At 39.0% G+C, this 22,346-nt stretch overlaps 1 protein-coding gene across 1 annotated transcript in view; it reads left to right on the top strand.

Moving 5' to 3' along the window:
* LOC139716583 (alpha-N-acetylgalactosaminide alpha-2,6-sialyltransferase 2-like) overlaps positions 1 to 21,753 on the top strand; it is a 101,233-nt gene extending 79,480 nt beyond the window's left edge. Inside the window, exons 4-8 of the mRNA XM_071628110.1 lie at positions 1,323 to 1,482; positions 13,976 to 14,084; positions 16,995 to 17,101; positions 19,754 to 19,866; positions 21,433 to 21,753. Coding sequence (XP_071484211.1) covers positions 1,323 to 1,482; positions 13,976 to 14,084; positions 16,995 to 17,101; positions 19,754 to 19,866; positions 21,433 to 21,647 — 704 coding nt within the window. The 3' untranslated portion in view covers positions 21,648 to 21,753. The remainder of the gene's footprint in view (positions 1 to 1,322; positions 1,483 to 13,975; positions 14,085 to 16,994; positions 17,102 to 19,753; positions 19,867 to 21,432) is intronic.
* The last annotated feature ends 593 nt before the right edge of the window (positions 21,754 to 22,346 follow it).

Here is a 22,346-nt window from a genome sequence, read left to right as displayed (position 1 = left end):
CGTAACGGCACAGATGTCAACATCATGGTCAAGAATTATTGCAGACAGTTCGTCGAATTTGTTATTGACAGAACGGGCGTTACACAGGTATACGGAAGGCAACCTTGTGACATTTTTCTTTTTGTCCCGAGTCGTCGATATTTTGATGAGATTGGTGGAATTTCCTCGAGGTTGGCGAATTGAGCAAATTGACCTGTTAGGGCGAATGATAGTTTGAATCAGGTGGCAATAGTGTTTCAGCTTACGTCTACCAGCACGGCAGCCACGATGGGTTGGTTTTTTACGTTGTAGGCCCAAGAATTTGATTCTGTCTAAAATAGAAGGAGCAACATCTGTGATCTGTACAGAGCCAATGGTTTTGAGCTGACTGCTGGTGTAGTGCAGACTTTGTTGGTAGCGAGTGCTTCTTTCAATCCTACAACCTGTATCAATGGTTGAAGTAGAGGGACCAGGGTTGGGATGCACATCACCGCAACAAATGAGTGGAGGATTAAAAGTAGCGTCTGAGTTTGAATAATATCGCAGTGGAACTTTCAGATATCCCTTGCGAGTCATAGATATACGGAAGCTCTGATCCGGGGTATGGGGGCAGCCATATTGTTTAACACCACAGTCAACGCAGTGTAGACACACAAGAAGGTAAATGAGCAGAGCATCGCATAGCTTGTGTGCGATCGTCACGGTCATTGTCCACTCCTTTTATGTCCACTCAAGTTCATTCTTCTATCAAAGGATTCTCATTCAGCTTGTTCGCACAGCATGAAAGTGAATGGTACACACTTACTTGTATAGGGATGTATGTAACCGAGTAAATGGCCGACTTCAGTTCAAGTATAGGAAAGCCAAGTTGAAGGAAATGCCTGGTTCCATGAAAACTCATAGACGAATGTTTCTCAACAAAGTCCAGCAGGGTCACAGAAGTTCAATAAACACACTGATACATAAATGATACAGTCTTTCTTCCGAAATATTGCTCAAAGGCCAATGTTTTAGGAGAGCGATTCAGAAGACGGCAGCCTGCTAAGCGCGCGTCCATAACCGTCCTCCCCTCCAAATGGTAGATAGGAGTGACCTCTGTGAACCCAGACGATACTGCTCAGATTGGACTGGAATATTGACTTCGACATTTGAATCGCTCCCATACCACTTTCTTCACGCCCCCTCTCTCTCATTTCCTCTCTCTCTCTCTCTCCCATTTTTACTCTGTTTCTCTCTATTTCTTCTCATCTCTTTCTCTTTCCCCATCTGGCTATATTCTATTTCTCTTTTATATAAGTGTGGTTTTTATGTTTTCTTTTGCTTCTTTGTTGTTTTTGTTGCAGAGCTTGGAGAATTGCTGCAGCACCCCAACTTCACAAACGCTCAGATATTTGGGGACAAAGAGCGCCCTCGCTGTCTCCGATGTGCGGTGGTCGGCTGTGGGGGCATCCTGAATGGGTCCTTCGCTGGCGCTGAAATAGATAGTCATGATCTTGTCTTCAGGTAATAATGATTTCAAATATTTCTTGGCTTGTTAGTCATTAATTTTAGTTTTATATTTGCCTATAAAAAATGACCGGGTGCACGTCACAAGACCGACACCCAGGAGTCATACAGCCTACGAGTTATATGGCCCACGAGTCATACAGCCCATGAGCTTGACACTAAACAAACAAAGCCCACGAGACCAACACATTAAACCCTGTGTTGTATCTGTCGAACTCGTGGGCCGTTTTTACCTAGTGTCGGTCTCGTGGGCTTTATTTGCCCAGTGTCGAACTGATGGGCTGTATGACTCATGGCTGTAGATCTTGTGGGATGACCCCATATGACCTCCCCTAGGAGACTCACAGTGAGGCAGGGTGTAGCATGTTTTGTTTTCTGACAATTTTCTTCAATCAGTATTTAATCATTGCAGAGGGGTCATTATGGGAAAAAAAAAGTTGTTAAAAAACACAAGTTCACCTTAATGTATGTGTTGATTGAGTGAATGCAGCATTATTAGTTGAACATGTTAGTGAAAGCTTGAAGAAAATCGCACATTTCATTCAAACGTGATTTTTTTTTAAGTTTCAGTGCCACCATTGCTGAATGAGAAGACTACTACAGTTTGTGATGTCACATGCATAGAACAATATTTAAGAAAATATAAAGAAAAATAAACATACTTTCTCTTTTCTCGCATGGTAGAAGGGCATTCACATGCTTCTTTCAGAAGGTAGGGGGAATAATATTACCCTTAACATATGCCAGCAACAGGTCAAGGGAATGTGCACTTTAAAAAAAAAAAGAAGAAATTTTGTGGAATTCTCTGGGTATTTTCTTCAAATCATTCTACGCTTGTGACATTACAAAGTGTAGTTGTCTTCTCATCCGGCAGTGGCAGCCCTGATACTTCAACAGTTCATAACTTTTGAAAGGTTTGTCCAATTTTCTTCAATAATATTGATGCATTTACTAGATCCATGTGTATATTTGTAGGTGAACTTGTCCTCTGATGAGGATTGTAGAACCTATAGCCACTATGGAGACACTGACACTGGTAGTGTTGAATGTAATGTGCACTGTGTTTGCCTTTACTCCCGCCTATTAAAGTTTATTTGAATGTGGAAAGCCAAACAGGCATCGTTAGGAATACCTGGAAATATTGGATGATGGCAGCTTTGTGTTTGTCACAGACATCAGTGCCTGCAGCAATTTTTTTTTTTAATTTCAATCACAAAAATGATCAAAATGATCAATAACACACTAAACAATGAATAAATGATATCAAAACTTAATCACTGGCCAAACTTTAAAGAGAGCAGAATAAATCTGTTTCAGTTTCTTCTTGCCATCACACATCGTATCACGCGATATACGATCAAAATACCAATGGTTAATTGACTATGTACATAATATGTGGTCACATGAAGCAAGTAAAGTAAAGGATCAATCACTAGATAATTGAGACCACTTTCTCAAATGACACCCTAAAGTTGCCTTTCATTTGAGTTATGGCATATTCAGCAGCAAAACTTGCAATGTAATAATGATGCACGGGACTCGGGTTGATTGTGCCAAAGTGGTTATGTTGTCCTAATTTTGTCTCGTCTGTTTGTGTACATTTCTATTGGTCTGTGTTGTTACCACATGCAAAGCACGTAACATGCTTGGCAAATGGACTTGGAAAGTTAGATCACGTGGGGCTTGCAGGAAAATCTGCAGCACAGGCGAGTGAAACTTGCTAGGCATTGCGAGGAATGCCCTCTATTCAACCCAAAAGTACAGTAACATGAATGTGTTTACTGGATACTGTAAAAGTTAATTTTCAGACATTCAGACTTTAGCTCCCGTAAAAGTGGATATTTTTGCGCAAATAATTTTTTGCGCTTGGCCAGGTAAGAAGTGTTTCACGTGTTTTTAATTCCGCGGAATCAAGACATCACACACAGGAACTTATGGCAAGCAAAAGTATTTGTGTGCTTTTATTTCCGCGCTAGTTTCTGGTAGTGCGAAATGCGCAAAAATTTCAACACCGCGAAAATTTCCACTCTTACAGTAATAGTTTCTTGTTTTGTTTGTGTTTTGAATATGTGGTTGTGTTTGTTATTGCACACTTTGTCTCTTGTCAACAGTATCCAGACTGTCTTTGAATTTGGGTTAATCAACAAAGACTCACTTGAAATATATTGTTTTGTACTGCACTTGTACTTGATTTGAAAAGAAGAAGAAATGCTATGGAGTGTGGTGGATAAAAGAAACACGGGGATGCTCGGCCTTTTCATGCCTGACTGTCCTGATAAATGAAGAAAAAAAAATCCTGTTATAATTGGCCAAGAAACTTCTCAGACTCAAATTAAAGGAAGCTGGAATCTTGTGAAAAGGTAATTATCACAAAGTTTGGAAGCATGTTGTCAATTTCATTTTTCTTTTTTTTTAGTGTCGTTATCATGAATTAGGACCGGAAGTAATGGGGCATGAAATGGGGGGAAGAATAAGGAAGTTGAGCGAGGCGTTGCCCCTCTGTGTTGGAAGCTAAGAGGCATAGCGTGGATGAATTAAAGTGTGAAGAGAAATGAGGCAGAACAGTCAAACACCATCCTGACACCTGTCGGACAGGCAGTGGCCATGACTGGGGTGAAGGGTGTCGGCCCAGTGATGCCATCCCACATGTAAGCCTCTCTCTCCTGAGACCATGGTTTCAGCCTAGAGATGGCATCTACAGACTTTATACTGGGTGGCTACATTCGGCGAGGACCGAATTTGGGATGGGAGGTGTCTGCTCTGTACCCCAGGCGTAATTGTGGCATCTGCTCCAGGAATTGGGGCCCCAGTGATGGTCAGGAGTGGTGACTCAGCTGGTAGCTTATGATGACCTTTGTGTCAAAAGTTATTATGTACAGTATGTAGATGTGTCATCTGCGGTCATACATGTATTGTGGTGCTACAGCATAACCCTTTAAGGAATATTATCATTTTTGATTTGTGTGATATGTCAGATTGATAGATTGATAGATAACACAGAGACAGAAAGATAGAGATCTATTATATTAAAAAATCGATAAGTGGATAAAGATAAACAGATACTGTAAAACATGATATATTCGCGGCATGAATTTTTCGTGAATTGGAGCCGACGGCCTTTTTTGCGGCATGAAATTTTCGCAAACTGCCACTGGCATTCAATGCATATAGTGTAGACAAGAACTTTCGCGTGCATTTTGATTTCGCGAATCTTGGCGCTCGCGAAATTTGCAAAATTAAAATGCACGCGAAAATTCCTCGTTTTACAGTAGATGAATAAATAGAGAGAGACAGGTTGATATACAAATATTTATGGAAACTTCCTCCCAAAAGTCCCGATTAAAAGCTGTTGGAAATCACCATATTTTTTTATTAACATCAGTTGTTTCATAGGCACATCAAGAAGTAAGGGATAGAAATGACTAAAAATATCAATCTCAACCACTCACCTCCTTTTCAACAGTCTCTATCTCACAAAGTCTCCAGCTCTGTTGAAGTATCTTATCTTTAAGTTTTGCTTTTCCAGATGAAAAAAAAAATGTGTGAATGGGAAGTATCAACCATTGAACTAATATGTTTACAGATGGAATTAAAGTTACTGCAATTTTCAGTGTCATGTATCTATTCGGAAAGGGAAAACTTAATCAACCTTGACTTTACAATTGGAATGAAAATTGCTGCAATTTTCACTGCCATGTATCAAAAGGGAAAACTTATGGTAATCAACCTTGACATTTACTCTGCATCTGTCTTTTTCTTTTATAAGTAAGCCATTATTGGTAAATAATTGCTGCTCCATTTAAATTGATCCTATCAATTCTTTGATAGGGGTGTCACAGGTGTGTTTACACTCCATAATGAAGCCTGAAAGTTGATCTGGACCTCTTCCAGCATTTGCCAATTTGCAGTTATACATGTATCCTGCTGTAGTAAGTAATATGTGAGCATTTTTCGCCATTTGCAAACCAGCATTGTCTGTGATATGATGGCAACAATGATAATATCAAGGAGCTTGTCAAGCTCCTTGATTATACAGAGTCAAAATTTCATGGTTATAATAAACTGTAGATTACTATGTCAAAAAAAGTACTTTATTTAGTCCCATACAATGAAAATGAAGTTGTCTGTATGTCAGCAAAGCTTAAAGGGATCGTAAAGTTTTGGTTGAGACCTAATTTCAGGTTTCTAACATTTTTTGGTGAGATAATGAGAAACCTCTTATGAAATATGAAAGAGCATGTAATTCTATGAGGAATTCAACATTTATTTGATGAAAATTGGTTTTGAAATGGCTGAGATATCCAAAAAAGAGCAATTCTAATAAAGTGTGGGACCCACACTTTATTACGATCACTTTGTTTTACTTTGTTTTTGGATGTTTCATTCATACCAAACCCATTTTTCATCAAATAAACTTTGAATTCCTCTTAAAATGGTATGCTCTGTACTATGTCATAAGTGTGTGGGAAAAAAATGATTATTAGAATAAGGGTTTTATGTAATGGAGTGTGTATTGTAGTAGTGAAGGTCAGAAGGTTAACATAACATTACAGCTTCAATCACACAAACAAAAGGCGTGCTCAATCAATCTCCCTTTTTTAACTTTATGATCCACCTGGAGAAAAGTTTACACAAATAATTAAAACGAGTCAAATATTCCCTTTTCTGTTTTTATTACAAAAATATAACTCAGGTAGGTATGTTCAAATCAAAATTATTGCACAAGTCAGAAGAGTGTAATTTGACATCGTGAAACACTCAGAATGTGGGAATTAACACGTACGAGTACGACATGTAGAATGTAGCGCTACAGAGTACAATATCCAATCAACATAAAAATGAGGACATACCAACTAGACTCTACATGAAAGTCAGTGCGAAGTCCATTCAGTAAATGCAAGTGTTTGGCAATACCGGGTAAGTGTCCAAAGTCCACGGTCTGTTACGGAGCGATTTTATCGTGCCGACTGGTGAAGGTAAGCGAATCGCTGTAGCAGAAGACCAAAATGAAGAACTGGAACGGTGACAGAAAAAGGGGCTCGACGAACGGGATCCTGCGGAGCTGAGCGGACGCAATGCGATGAAGAGCTCGATGCGGGGATCGTTCAGAGACTTGATGCGACACTCCGTCGCACGGGGCTGAAGAGCCAAACGGAGGTTAAGATGGAGTTGCAGCTCTCTACCAGCGCAGTGAGTCGGGCGTCGGGGGGAGGCTGAAGAAAACTAGTTCGACAGGACAGTGAGTCGCCTGGAACGATGTAGATGTTGATCTAGATGCTCAGCCGGACAGCGGGTCGTCCATGGCGGGAGCATTAGATGGATGAGGTCACTCGACAACAATGTCAACGAAACGTGTCGGAGGACGAATAAAGGAAAGTTCTGTGCAGGGGGGCGTTTCATCAACAAGTTCGTCGGAGGTTTTCACTGACAAATTTGCTATCAGCCAATCAGACGCAAGGATTTCAGTAGCTTTTAACAGTTGTCGGTGTAAATCACCGACAAAAAGTTTCATGAAACACCCCGCAGGAGGCAACAAAAACTGCGAAGCTCCATCCCCGAATCTCTGGTACGGTGCGCAGAGAAGACAGCGGCCGGGTAGAAACTTTGAACAGCCAGCGGGCCCATAAAACACAGAAGGTGGAGCGTGACTCTACCGCAGGACAGGTAATCCGGAGGTCGTTCCTCAACGGTGGTTGAAGCGGGAGTGTTTCGATGCCGCGAAGGATCGTGTGACATCTCGCACGTGCAATGGGTGACGTGCGAATAGTGGTCGCGATTGGTCAAAAGTAACGTTAATGATAATAATTACGCACTTAATGTGCTACATTATAGCGACACGACATGACAGTGAACCGGTCTGAACCAGATTGGAAGGTCAACCAACTATACATGGAAATTTCCACTAGCTATGTAAGGCTGGGGAAATCTTGCTGATATTCAATACTGAAGCAGTGGCAAATTAAACTAGCCAAAACACAGGGCTGCTACACACATAGTAATGGGCGGCTAATCGAGCCACTATAAGTGTTTTCTTGGTATCTCGCAAAAAGTTAAAAGCCAAATTCTCATCTCCACCAATACTGTACTATCCCTTTAAAATCTCTACAAAAAAGCATACTGAGAACCCCAATGTTAAGGATTTTGAGGCATGCATTTTTCTATGGAAATGGTTGAAAGTTTCAACCCAGTAAAATGTGATGTGGAGGTCAATCCGTCCACACGACTGTTTCGTTCCACCATTCAGGCGTATCATCACCGAAAAACACCTCATGATCGTCATTTGAATTTGAATTTGAATTATGCTCTTTGCTTCTAGTTTGCATATATGCATGGCCAAAATGCCTCGTTAGAATAATGATCACGAGAATACTCATTCAAATGACACATCTCCACACGTGTGAAAACAGTCAATTTATAATAGTTGACTGAACTCAGCTTGGCAGAATTGCCAATACTCGGTTGAAGATTGATATTTTTTTTCTCCACTAGCTACATTCTTTGCAATGAAGTGCCAGCACTGTATTTCACATCATATTGTGAACATGTTACTTGATATCGTCCATGTCCTGATGAAATAAAAGTTGAACTTTGCTCTGCTTGTTTGAAGAATTTTTGTAGCACAATAAAGCTTATTACTCTTTAAGATCTGCGGTGGTTAATATTTTGACATCATCTAGCTCAGAGGTCAAGGTTTGCATTTTCACATGGCCAGCTGATGCCTGTTGTTTGTGAAATATTAGTTTTACTACCTTTGATTACCTACAAGCCAATTAATGATTCACTAGAATTCCTTAGTAAAATCAAATAAAAAAGAGAAGGGATAAGATATTTGATGTGAAATTACTATGACACTGTAATGCTTGACTCTGAATTAATTTTAGATGGATGTGAAAGTTAGTTACTGCCAAAAAGTAATTTGTATCATGTATTGTCTCATGTAAAAATGAGTGTGATACTTTTGAGATAATGATTTTATTCATTACCTCATCTCAGTTGTAAATTTTGCATGATTATAATCTTCATGTGTTCTTGAAAAAAGCAACATTGCAGAATTTTAAAAACTTTATGATTTTTTTTTTTGTCCAATTTGTTATGAAATGTTCACTGTACTGTTTACTTAACCTCACTTTTTCTGCAAGATGTGAAGTAAGCCAAAAAGTGGAATGGAGTTTCCCCATAACTCAACAATACAAATGGCAGTTTACTAAAGGTCAGAATGCAGAGGTGTGTGTAGGGAGGTACAGTCACGCCCACACACAACATATTTGCACAAGTGGGACTAGGCAGCAGTGTTTGAATTGCAGCTATGCATGGTTGTAAATTGGCTCTTGAATTACACACAGTAGAAGGGGAACAGCTTTTATGAGAGGCTGCTTTGTGTTTTCAATGTGAAATGATGAATTAATCTGGTAAAACAAACGACATGGTTACCAGCATTGCTGATGGAGTAAAATGGGGCAGAGAAGCATTGCAAATGCTCCATGCAGATTGGATAACCGTGCCCTAGCATTGATCTAATTGGTTGCATGTACTTCGTCAATTACCGTCAGAATGAGCTGCGCTTGTGGGACAGGTATAGGGAGGGAGGGTATAGAAAAAGAACAGAGCAAATGGAATCTGGGGTCTGTATCATTACTGAAGATTCGATCACTACCTCTCGTTAGTGAACCCATGCTTTGCCAGTACGACCCTTTGCATTGGTAATATAATGTGTCATGTTCATTGGGCCATCTTGGTTCCCGTAACATGAAACTGAGCAGTCACTTTTTGGCTGGCTGTCGTCAATCATCAACCCAAACTGACCAATAAGAACAGAGATTGGAGTGTTTGTAATTGATAACTGCGTATTTTGTGATTGATGTGCAACGCTTTCAACATTTCGAGACTCAGAATCGTAATGCTGTTCTGTGAAGTCAAGTAGGTTCAATGCAAGTACGGTACGTGTTTTGTGTATGAAAGACATGACTTGAGTGCGGTTTAACCTACATGCATGTGCCAGAACAAAGGCATTTTTGATAGCTAGGACTTGCTGTGTTTTTAATCGGCATCTAGTCATAAATCTTCAAACTTGACATGTAATTGTAAGAATTCCCCAGCCTACTCAGAGATCAGGCGTATGGTACATTGTAGTTACGTTCAGACGACAAGCCTTAACCTCGAGGTTAAGCTTGTAGTTAGGGACCATGTAGACGCACTCGTAGTTAGCTAACCTCGAGGTTAGCTCGATCTTAAGAGCCACGAGATATCTCATGGTTAGCGCTCTAACCACGAGTTGGGGGGGGGGGGGTCCCACTCGTAGTACTCAAAGGGGCAGGAGCTTAAAGGGATCTACAGTTTTGGTTGAGACCTAATTTCAGGTTTCTAACATTTTTTGGTGAGATAGTGAGAAACCTCTTATGAAATATGAAAGAGCATGTAATTCTATGAGGAATTTAACGTTCATTTGATGAAAATTGGTTTTGAAATGGCTGAGATATCAAAAAAACAGCGATTCTAGTGAAGTGTGGGACCCACACTTTATTACGATCACTTTGTCTTACTTTGTTTTTGCATGTTTCAGTTATTCCAAACCCGATTTTTATCAAATAAACTTTGAATTCCTCTTAAAATGGTATGCTCTGTACCATGTCATAAGTGTTTTCTTGGTATCTCGCAAAATGTTAAAAGCCCAATTCTCATCTCCACCAATACTGTACTATCCCTTTAACCTCAAGGTTTCCTAACCTCAAGGTTAAGATTCGTTGTGTGAATGCACGTCTAGTTAGGGGGCAAGAGCTTAACCTCGAGGTTAGGGCCTGTCGTCTGAACGTAACTTGTGTCTCAGTCCTACAGGAAGGCTAATGGTGACACAATGGGGATTACGGGGATTAGGTAATCTCTATTCATTTGGAAGCAGTTTCCAGATATCTATGACAAAAGCATGTTATTATTAAATAAAGGGTTAAAGGAATGAACATCAGAATGGTGTAAGATGCTCCTGAACAGCTTTTAAAAATCATGAATATTCAGTGTTTGGCAGTACTAATCTCCCCTGTAGACTGCACCTGGGGTCAGAGGAACAGGTGTTCAATTTGATATTGTAGGTCTTCTTTGAACTCATGCACAGACACAGACACACACACACACACACACACAAATATACAAATGCATACATTCTTACCCATGCACACACAGCCGATACACACAATAGACCAGTATAAACGTGTCATCAAATTTGATGCATTCCAGACCATAGGACCTCTGTCAAAAACTTACTTTGCACAGCGGTGACTAATGCATTCAAAGTGAATTTGAAATATTGAAATATACATGTCGGTACAGTCAAACCTGTCTATAGCGGCCATCCAAGGGAGACGAAAAGAGTGGCTGTTGTAGACAGGTGGCCACTATAGACAGGTTATCCAACTTTGTGTGCAATGCCTACACCGTACATGTACATGTATCATCATTGTATACATCTAGAAGTACTTACATGTATGTGTGTTTAATGCATTGAACAATGCCGGTGTTCATGAAATTGTTGCACAGTGGCATGTGTACAGTCGTGAAGAGTGCATCATTATGTCTGAATAAGTGATAAATACAGCGGTGGCGATCACTGAACGTTGCCCATAAATGACTGGCATGGCTACAAAGCAGAAAAACACGCTGAATTATCGGCTCGGCTACGGCTCCATTGGGTCTGTAGCCGCTGTAGACAGGTTAAAATCAACCGCGGGAAACAAAATTTGTGGCCGCTGGCCGCGTTAGACAGGTGGCCGCTATACACAGGGTCTTTAACAGAGCTTTTCTCTCTCGGGGGGGAGTTTTCAGTGGCCGCTATTGACAGGTGGTCGCTATAGACAGGTGGCCTCTAAGGCAGGTTTGACTGTATATATTTACTGGTAGTAAGAAAAGTTTAATAGTAAGTAGTTTGTAAGCACTGGTATGTGGTTTGTCAGTAAGTCTTCATTGAAAAACATAATTCTATTTGTATATTTGAATGCCTTCGTAATGTGGCCTGAAGAAAATGCTTCTCCTCTTTTGCACATAGTTAAAACATTAACATATTAATAACCTCACCATCTTGTATTCTCAAGATGTACAATTACCCACTGCTATCATGGTGGCAAAAGTTTATCAACTTACAATAACAATCCCAGTGCCAATTCATCCCTGTTATGAAGTGTTAATCATAATTGCAGTAATGATGATTATTTTTTTCCCTGAAAATGTTATGGTTTTGGACAGTAATAGAGAAAGAGATCATTTTAATCTGTAAAATTGGCCCATGATTGTACTTGTATCAATTGGTCAATGATTGTACTTGTATCAATTGGTCAGTGGACTGATAATGTGCAGTACGGTGCTACTGATGCTGCTGAGCTGCACATGCATGCATTGCTTGTGCCACCACTATGGCGACAGGGCATCAGTATTTAATTGTTTTGTACTGTAATAAAAGAGGTAAAAAGATAATGAAATCATGTTTCTAATATGTAATAGCATTCAATCATTAATGTGTAAATATCATTGACATAACAAAAATTAATCTTTGGGCATAAAGTATTAAAAACTATTTCCACTCATTCTTTGGTAACTTGCGGTACAGCGCTCAAGAAAGAAGAAGAAATAGTTCAACAAAATGGTTGATTGTTTTGTTGATACCCCGGAGTACCAAATATCGCATCACATCTTTCTAAAGATCACAGATTAATACTAAAGATGAGTCGGGAATCAACCTCGGTTAGCCAATATCCTTCACCACTGATACTTTGCAAATGAGTGCTATTAATGGCTTAAGCAGTGCTGTAAATGAGTTGATTCATTTGTCAGATGAGTTATGTGCTAATCCCATTTACCAAGTGACCTACCCGTAATAGGATTTGTCGTATGGAAGGTTGTGATTGCGTTCGATGTAGCGGCCTTAATTTTAAACCTTTCTGAGATTCAAACGTTGATTTCTTATTTGCTATCTTTGGTTGGCCCTTACATTTTCATATAATTAGCAAGCACTTTGAATGAAATTGCTTGCTGAAGTATGTATTTTTATTTCCTCCAGCAGATAAGGTCTTGTCTTGACCTTTGGTGTTTATGTAATCCCTTTTCACCCGCTGACGATAAGCTGACTTAGCTTTAACACACGTTTTCCATACACACCTGCCTCAGTATCCTGAGGACTACTGTAAAAGTGTATAATTTATATGACCGTGCATCACAAAACGAACAAAAAGTCGCACACACTTATTTTGTGTGAGGACTGAAAATAGGTGATATGGGTCAACCTAGCCGATCTTGACTTTTTCATACTTTCTGAAAGAGCGGGTCTTCTTCTACATTATGCTAAAATTTGGGATCATAAAACTGGCAGGAAAATGTGCTTTTTAGCAGTTTATCTCGAACAGTTTTTTGGTAGAATGGTGTGATTAAGTGTGTCTTTAGAGTCCCTTTTTCATTTCTTACAAACCTTGTACACACTCTTCACTTTCAACTCTAATAACTTGTGAAAGGATGATGATACTGCTTTGAAAGTTAGCATTAATTATGGACAGATTGTGTTGCTAATGCATGCTTAATTTCGATTTATTCTGATAATCCCTTCATTGTTGTTACTCTGGTGGTTTACATCCTGTTTTTTGTCCCTTCATCGCGCAGCCAGTGGGGCTTGGTAACAATTTAGCACTTGACTGGACACTGTACTTCAGAACCTCTTTTCTCGCTTCACATTTTTCCTGAGTGTGTGCTTTCTTTCCAGTATTTAGATAGGTTAGGAGAGTCCATTTGATTTGAGTTATACATCAGTTTAAAGCTTAAAGTCTGCTCTTTCAGAATATGCTCTTAACTAAAATTTGATGTCTGGCGACTTTGTGTTCGTTTTGTGATGCAGGGTCACATATTTTTGCGCAACTAATTATTTGCGCTCGCCTGGGTAAGATGAGTTTCGCATGCTTTTAATTCTGTCGAATCAAGACATCAACTTCAGGAATATATGGCAAGCCAAAACATTTGCCTGCTTGTATTTTCGCGCTAGTTTCTGGTTGCATGCTTTTAATTCTGTGGAATCAAGACATCAACTTCAGGAACATATGGCAAGCCAAAACATTTGCCTGCTTGTATTTTCGCGCTAGTTTCTGGTTGCGCGAATGGGCGAAAATTTCAGCGTCGTGAAAATTTCTACTGTAACAGTAGTCTTTGATGGGTTAATTACCTAGTTGATACAAAACTTCCCTCACACAAGTATACAACTGCATTATCCCTCCTAAACCTGTTGATTGAAGTCTACAGTATGAATAATTGCAGGAATGATGCATGTGCCACTGTATATTGTCTCACTTTGATAATCAACAAAAACATAGTGACATGAGAGCACTGTTTAGGAACAATTATTAAACTGTTTTCTAGTGTCACAAGTTTTCACTGTGTATGTGGATGTCCCCAATGCCCACGCACCCATATTTCTACGATTTTGCTAAGATATAATATCTTTCCTTTAACATTTCTTCTGACACAGATTAAACCGCGCACTTTCATCTGGTAGATTCGCCCAAGATGTTGGAGTGAAGACAAGTTTTTACACCTTCTTCCCCGAGTCCATGCATGCCCAGGATGTTATTGACGAGGTAAAGTCTGCACAACATTCTGGCCCGAATTCACGAAGGTGGTACAAATGAAACCATGGTTTAAACCATGGACAAAAACCATGGAGCGCCAAGTGTCGCATGGAATATTTCGTTACGAAATCTGTCATTTCGTTGATGAAATAATGATTATTTTGTAACGAAATGACAACATTTTGTAACTAAATGAACATTTCGTTCACGAAATGATAATTTCGTTTACAAAATGGTCATTTTGTCTATGAAATGACCAATTTCGTAACGGAATATTCTGTGCGACACTTGGCGCTCCATGGTTTTTGTCCATGGTTTAAACCATGGTTTCACTTATACCACCTTCGTGAATTCGGTAATCTGTTTCTGTTTAATATCTATCTAGTACTTCATCAGCTGAGAACCTGAAAGGCGCTAGCCGCTTTTGCTCTCTAAGATTTGAGCAGAAATAAAAGCAAAAGAGTCAATTTTCATGAAACATTTTTTCTTCTAACTCAGCAGTGGGTGGATTTATAATTATTGTTCCAAATTCAGTGTAAAATTACAACCTTTTGTGTGTTTTTAGAATTTTTAAAAAACATTTTACTGAAAATGAAAATAATTCAAATTGACACCACAATGTAGACATTGATACCAATATCAAACTCAATACCCCCAAAACTGCAATAAAGCCCATCTAGTTCTCAGCTGATGTCCTGTCCTAGAGTCATCTCAATGTAAACAGCAGTAGTGCCATTTTACACTTGTAAGGCTTAAAAAAAATTTTTGCTAATAAAGATAGGCAACATTTTGGCTCTGGCCTCAACTTTACTCTGCAAAATTAGAACTGAAATTATCAGCCTTCGCTGTTGGAGAAGTTTACAAAATGTTATGTATGAGATGCCAGTGGATATGCAAAGCAAAAGCCAGTACGTGTTAGATCCGTTGGCAATATGTACTGCATTTTACATTGTACCTATCAGTAAATTAAAGAAAAAAATGCATAAAGCGGAAATGAAGCAAGTAGTTGTGATTTGCCACCAACAATTGCTGTTTGCAATTAGCAACCGACTTTCGTACTTCTCTTTCATTGTTATTGTGTTTTACTTTTTTTATGGGGCGGGGAGGGGGAGTTGGTTAATAAGAAAGGATACGGAACATTGATAGGATTATGTTTGTACGATACAAAAGGTTTCCTGTGCCTCATGTATTCTTTACAAGGTAATCAGCTTTACTGTAGTCCCAGAATTTTCAAAAGTATTTAGTCGCTCTAACACTGCTCAGGAGTCCATGAAGTCGGACAAAAAGAGCGTCGTTTCATGCTTCAGAGAGAGGTATGTCTTGTGCATTGGTGCTGGAAAAAAAGCAAATAAGTCCCTCCCCATTGCAAAGGGAAGCATATTTAGCTTCCCGTTTTGGGCTGGATTTTCATGGATTAATCCACCTTTGTTAGCCACAGCAAAATGTAGCATTCACACTGCCATTCTGTACACTTGACTTTCTATGATATTCACTTTAGTACAGCTTGTTCAAGCACCATTTTCACCATTCTTGTGTGTTGTAAAATAGTGCAGATATTATAAGCTCAAACTACAGTGTACCAACAGGTCTTTTACCTTTGGCCCATAGTTGGGGGAGGGGACATCTGTTTTACAGCAGCTGTATCAATAGTGAGAATATGCTGCTTCTGGTTTATTCCTGTACAAGATCAAAGGGCATTTTAAGACGCATATATATGGTATTATTTGTATGTACAAATATGACTTGCAGATACTTAACATTTCAGTGTTTGCACTTCCGTACTGTGGGCTCTGGTTTCAGGCTTTCACTGAGCAGTGGTAGCAAATCGCTCATGCATAACACTTTTTGGGCAGTATATGGAAAATTTGGAAAATTAGCTTGTAGTTATGAGTGGTGTCCACACCATGTAGGTTCATCATTAAAAACTCACTGCTTGCTGCAAATTAGCCCCGCCAACATAATATTGCTTTACGCATATGTCAGACCTACTGGAGACGATTGATCATTGCATGGGTTTACATTCAGTGTACAATAAAATGCTCAAACCATTCCTTCTGTTAGTATTAAATGTAAAAGTGCTGTGGGAAATGACTTTCAGTCATAGGAGAAGCTGGGCGAGGAATGAATGAACATTGTTTGCATAATAAAAAATGTATGACTTTTGGGAAAAATGTGAATGGCCTCCATTTTTCCAGTTGTCACTTTGTGTCTATTGCTGTCATTACTATTGCTATGTATATGATCTTCTGTCCAAGGTGAATGTTGATGATGTTGAATAATGCTGTGGTTATTATTTTACCATTATTTACTGTATTATCATCATTGTTGTTATAGTTTTCATACATTTATTGTCATAATTATTATTATAATTTTCATTATTTTTTATTTTCATTTTTTAAAGTAGAGCTGTACTGTATGTTCATTGCAAAATATGCAAAGTATGATTTTGATTTTGAGAGTTAGTGAGATGTAAATTCAAGAATATGCCATGAAAGGAAGTATAAAAAACAAACAAGCAAACAAACATGTAAACCAGTGTCATTGTTTCTCTTAACTGTTTGTCTTAAGCAAAAACAGACCAAAAAACAATAGCAATCGAACAATTAAACAATCTTTGTAACAAACGGGGGTACCACTTGCACCGGTAGTAAGAAACCAACCGTATAAAGTTCTTGATGTAGTTCACTCAAGTGACACAAAGTGAATGCATGATCATGTCCAGACTTGTGATTTTATGAATTCGAATAGAATTTAGCCAAAGATAGAGAGGGAAATCATGTTTAAGGAAGTAATTCACCAAATCAAATTCACTTTTGATGATATCAGTATCAAATGAATACACACACGTATGAATTCCTGCCTGTTGCATCCGTCGTGCCTAAATTCTATAGCTGTGACTGCATTCAATTTTCTCGACAGAATGCCCAGTACGTCTTCACGATGTTCAAGCAGTACGATGTCGACTACATGGAAAACATCATGAAAAACATTACTCCTCCAATTTATGTCCAGAAAGGCAAAAAATAGTGAGTATGGTTGGCTGTCAGTCTTGCTTCAAGACTGTGTACATGCTATTGTAGTGTTGCTGCATGCTTCATTTAATCGGAGTTAGATAATATACCTTAAACAATTACTGCTAAAGGACAAAACATACAGAATATAAATCCAAACAGCTTAAAATGATATTGAAAAACTTAAACCTCCTCAAAAATAGTGTTTCAAACCCTGAGGATACAGGACATTCTGTATATTTCAGACTACAAAAGCTGCCATGTCTTTTGTAGGTGGTATATTCATGTATGTCTATATCATATAAATTTGGTTGAATACTCATAGAAAGCATACATTATCGTTAACCTGTCATGAAAATTTTGCCTTTAGAAATCTGCAAAAGATTTGTTTCTTTTTTCTTTTCTTTTTTTGTTAAGGAGGCTAGACATAGTATGATATACAAAGATCCATCGTATGGATTATATGTAGTAGATGTCATCATTCTGTTATCTTCAGAAGAGAATCTATCCATATGTTTTGCCCATGGGAAAATATATCCAAATATTGCACTATCTTGTGACCATGTGTATCCAGGTGCTGACTGGTATTTGAAGTAGGCCTACTAGTACCTCATGTGACATTTTGATTCATTTAATATGCACATACACACACTCTATCAACACGTAGACATACATAGGGGGAAAAAGTAGTGTCGCCACTGGTGAGTTTAATGACTGAGAAAAGAAGCACTGGCTGGTCGTAAATTCCATATTTTTAGAAGCATTGAAAGTATTTGCACAAGACCTGTACAATCTTAAAGGGAGCCTCCAGTTTGGGGAGAAAAGTCTGTGAAATTGGAAAGCTTGTGTGAGTCTTCAGATACTACAGTGTTGAATGAAGGACAGCAAGCCAAGCTTGGTCCTTTTCTGTCTGAAATGAAGACATCAATAAGTATTTTTTCTTCTCTGTCTAGCAGATTGTGGTCTTGATTTCTGTGAAATTCTTTTCTTACTTTGCATGTGCATTTAAAGACAAGTGTTGCATACAAAATTTTAAGAATTAGATTCAAATGAAAAAAAAAAGATGAAATTAAAAAAAAATATATATATATATATATTCCGGAAAGCTGTCAGATGTAGAAGCTCTGGTCCATTTATATTTTTTTCTTTCTTTGTCATGGCATTTTTATGTCTTTCATAGATATCACTTGCACAGAACATTACAGGGGAAAGTCTTCCCGAAAGAAAAAGGAAAATGACATCAACAATCTAATACAGAAGAGTAACCTCGTGCAAGCAGCCTCGTACGAGCCATTATGAGGAATATTTTAATCCAATCTCGCAGCGAAATAAATAACCAGGTGACAGTCGTAAGAGATAGGCCTGGCTTGGCTTCGCTGATGTAAACACTCACTCCTCTGCTCCATTTATTCTTGATGGAGGTGATCAATCATTTGCAAGGAGCCCCAATCAGCCCCCCCCCCCCACCCTCCCCTACCTCCCTTCCACCCCCGAGCCGTGAAAGGGAGTGGGGTATACCGAGACAGCCACCGCTGTTTTAAGGTGTATTATTTATCGCATACACCTCTTTCTCGCACGGCGCCAGTGAGGTGTGTTATCATTATAAAGTACCTGGGAATATTCTTAAGGTGGAACATCTCTAATCAGAAAAAAAATATTTCCTCCTCCTTTTTCTTTCTTTTCTTTTCTTTCTTTAGTTTTGTAGTCTTTTCCTCGTGTTGGATCAGTCCCACATCATTAACTACTGGTGTGAATTCCAAAGAGTCATAATTTCATTAAAATGAGACATAAATATTTTTACTTTAGTCATAGTTTGCCATAATTTGCATTTTCTGTGTATACAGAGGATAGGATTGGGTAGAGTTGGAGGAGCATCAATGAGATGGGTGTAATACCATATTTGCTATGATTCACTAGTATAAATGGTTTTCGAGTACAAGCTATACTAGCAGGTGCTATTCAGCACCAGTCAAAAGTAGGTAGAATGCTATGTACACATACAACTTGTAAATGAATCCAGTAGTTATCGTGGACATGAAAAGAATTGCCTTTTCTGTAGATGCTGCTTATGATGCTGGGGAGAGAATTCAAATGGCAAAGAAAAAATATTGAAATGATAATGAAAAATACCATATTTCATTGATGGAAGATCAGAGTAATGATGACAGATGAATTCATTATGTTAAAAGCAGGTAAAATTATGGTATCAATAAATGGTGGTGAAATACATATTTCATGTTTGCTAGTCACTCCAATCAATCACAAAAGTCTAAATGACTCATCTTTGTGATGCCAGTAAATGAGAATATTATTATGTGTCTGTATGCTGCCTGTTCTAAACTTGTCAAAATAGGGTAGGACATTGATTAATGTTATCCTGATATGTCTTATCTTGCCCCCCCCCCTCCAAAAAAAAAAAAAAAACACCCCAAAACCAACAGCTAGGAATTGAACCTGTATTTCTAGATTTGCTAAATTCTGTACTCAGTAGATGTTGCCAAGTTTCTACTGTAGATGATAGAAGATTTCTATCGAGTTTATGTTTAGTGTTTTAATTTTGTCGTAGCTAAAGGTCACACTTTTGTATACGATAGAAACAGGAATATAAGATAGTGGTTGTGGAAGGGTTGATCATAATTTGTGACATTTGTTCTACACTCCCTGCAGTAAATTGAAGAGACCGCCGATTCCTGCCAGCAGGCTGAAGCTCCTCCATCCCGACTTCTCTCGATACGTCTTCACGCGGTTCCTCGACGGCAAGGCGCACAGGCCGACGACAGGTTTGTCAGATGGAATGGGATGGCACTTGACATTGCTTTTAAAGGACAAGTTCACCTTCATAGACATGTGGATGGAGTGAATGCAGCAATATTAGTAGAACACATCATTGAGAGTTTGAGGAAAATTGGACAACCCGTTCAAAAGTTATGAATTTTTGAAGTTTCTGCTCAGTCACTGCTGGATGAGAAGACTACTACAGCTTGTGATGTCACATGTGTACAATGATATAAAGAAAGCATAAAGAGAAATTCAAGATATTTTCACGTTTCTCGCATATATCTCGCATATGAAAAGAACGCTTGACTTGCCTCTTTTAGAAGACGGGGAAATAATATTACTTTTAACAAACATCAGTGACAGGTTGAGGAAATGTGCACTTTTGTTCAAAAAGTTTAATTTTGTGAAATTCTCTTTCCTTATATCATTGTACGCATGTGACATCATACACTGCAGTAGTCTTCTCATCCAGCAGTTACTGCACAGATGATTTAAAAATTCATAAGTTTTGAACGGATTGTCCGATTTTCCCCAAACTTTCAATAATGTGTTGTCACGATATTGCTGCATTCACATAATTGATATTTACATGATGGTGAACTTGTCCTTTAATAGTACACAAACAATTTGCTTGCAAATGTTGAATGCTCAGTAATGCCCCAAAACTTTTAAAGGAGCATAAGGATAGAGCTAATTAATGGCATTTTGATCTTTGGCTCATTGCCACAACTGTTGACATCCGTTTGTTAGGTCAACAGAGGCTAAAGTGAGGTATTGCAATCGCTGTCTGCACAAGGCATTCCTTGTGCAATGTGTGGCATGTCCTGTGTACTGTTGAATACATTTGAGTCATCTTTGGGGTGTTGCAAGAAAGTTGCAATCAATTGCAAATAATTGCTAATTTTTAAACAACCATTCTGATTGGCTCAGGGTCTGCCCTATTAAGAAGACATGCATGCAACAATGATTTTGATTGGCCAGTGACAATGATTACCCAAAAAATGGAGGGGGCAAAAAGGAAGGCGGGGCAGGTATCATCAAAAGGGGGGGGGGATGAAGTATGAAGGAAATCATAGTCTTTATAAATGATGGTGGTGCTCCATAAGGTACTGTATATGCCATATACAATGTATTTAGCGAGTGTAAATTTTCACGAATTGGGACTTCCGGACGATTTTGTTAGTGGTTAAATTTGTGATCATGGAGTTTAGTACTGAACGGAGAAATATACGTGCACGTCACATTCATACCGTGAGCAGAGTCAATATTTGTGCACGTCTTCAAATTCGTAAATAGCACCTGACTCGCGAAATTCGTGAAAATAGAAGTGTTGCAAAATATTCGGCATATACAGTAAACTTCATAGTGAGTCCCCAAGGTTGTACAAATACGGATGCTTGATGGGTCAGTGTCCATAACCTCAGGAAACCATCTAAGATCTTTATGATTCTCTGGAAAAAAAAAGGAAGAAGGATGAGATCACAACTTTTTAACCATGTTCCTCCCGAGAATGTTGCTAAGAGAGGGAGAGGATTTTTAACCTTTAACACTTGACCGTTTGACCTTAGGTGCTCTGGTGGTGATGCTGGCCGTGCATATATGCGACGAGGTCACCATCTACGGCTTCGGCTACGACCAGCGCTTCACGCTGCACTACTACGACAAGGCCTTTGTCAGCCACACGGACAAGTCCACCGCCCTGCACGACGTCGACAACGAGAGGGGGCTGTGGAATAAGCTCCACGAGGAAGGGGTGATCCGCTTCTTCAAGAGGGACTTATGACAGGGCTAGGGGCGCAGCATTACCGGTTCCCATTGCCCCGCCTTCCTTTTTGCCCCCCTCCATTTTTTTTGGTAATCATTGTCCATGTGATGGAGGAAGGAACATGGAGTACAGGGGGGCATTTCATGAAGGAACTTGTCGGATAAAATATCTGACAAGTCAATAATATCCGACAAGTTTTGAGAAATTCTTTAGTCTGATTGGCTGATTTCCCTGAACTTGTCGGATATAATTGACTTGTTGGACATTTTATCCGACAAGTTCCTTCATGAAATGCCCCCCTGATGTGTGAAGTAGTCTGGCCAAGCCTCTTACGATAATCATTACAGTCAAATGAAACATTTATCATGTTTTATCCCTCCAAAAGTAGCAGTGATAATAGTCTGAGCTGCAGAAAGATAATCAGCCTTCCCCTGAAGGAAATGTAGTTCAAGTAGCTTTTATTAAAAATCTATAAAGCAGTTTAAATGATGATAGGAAGATGAAACGACAGGTGCTTCTTTTTTTTTTTTACAGTTTTTGTAAATGTTTGCAGAGATTATATGTATGATACACGCACACATTCAAAATGTGAAGATGATATTAAATGATATCTTTATCTGTGAGGAATTCGTGAGAAGGGGTGTCCGAGTATCTTCTTCTTTCCTCTCTAGTGTGTTTCTGTCTCCTCAACCTCCCTTCAAAAGTTGAGGGTTGAGG

This window comes from Diadema antillarum, unplaced genomic scaffold (assembly GCF_040938485.1).
Source record: "Diadema antillarum isolate AM-2024a unplaced genomic scaffold, OU_Dant_1.0 scf00000067, whole genome shotgun sequence".
Classification (NCBI taxonomy): domain Eukaryota; kingdom Metazoa; phylum Echinodermata; class Echinoidea; order Diadematoida; family Diadematidae; genus Diadema; species Diadema antillarum.
The sequence above is the reverse complement of the archived record's forward strand: the minus strand, read 5'-3'. Positions and strand labels throughout refer to the sequence as shown.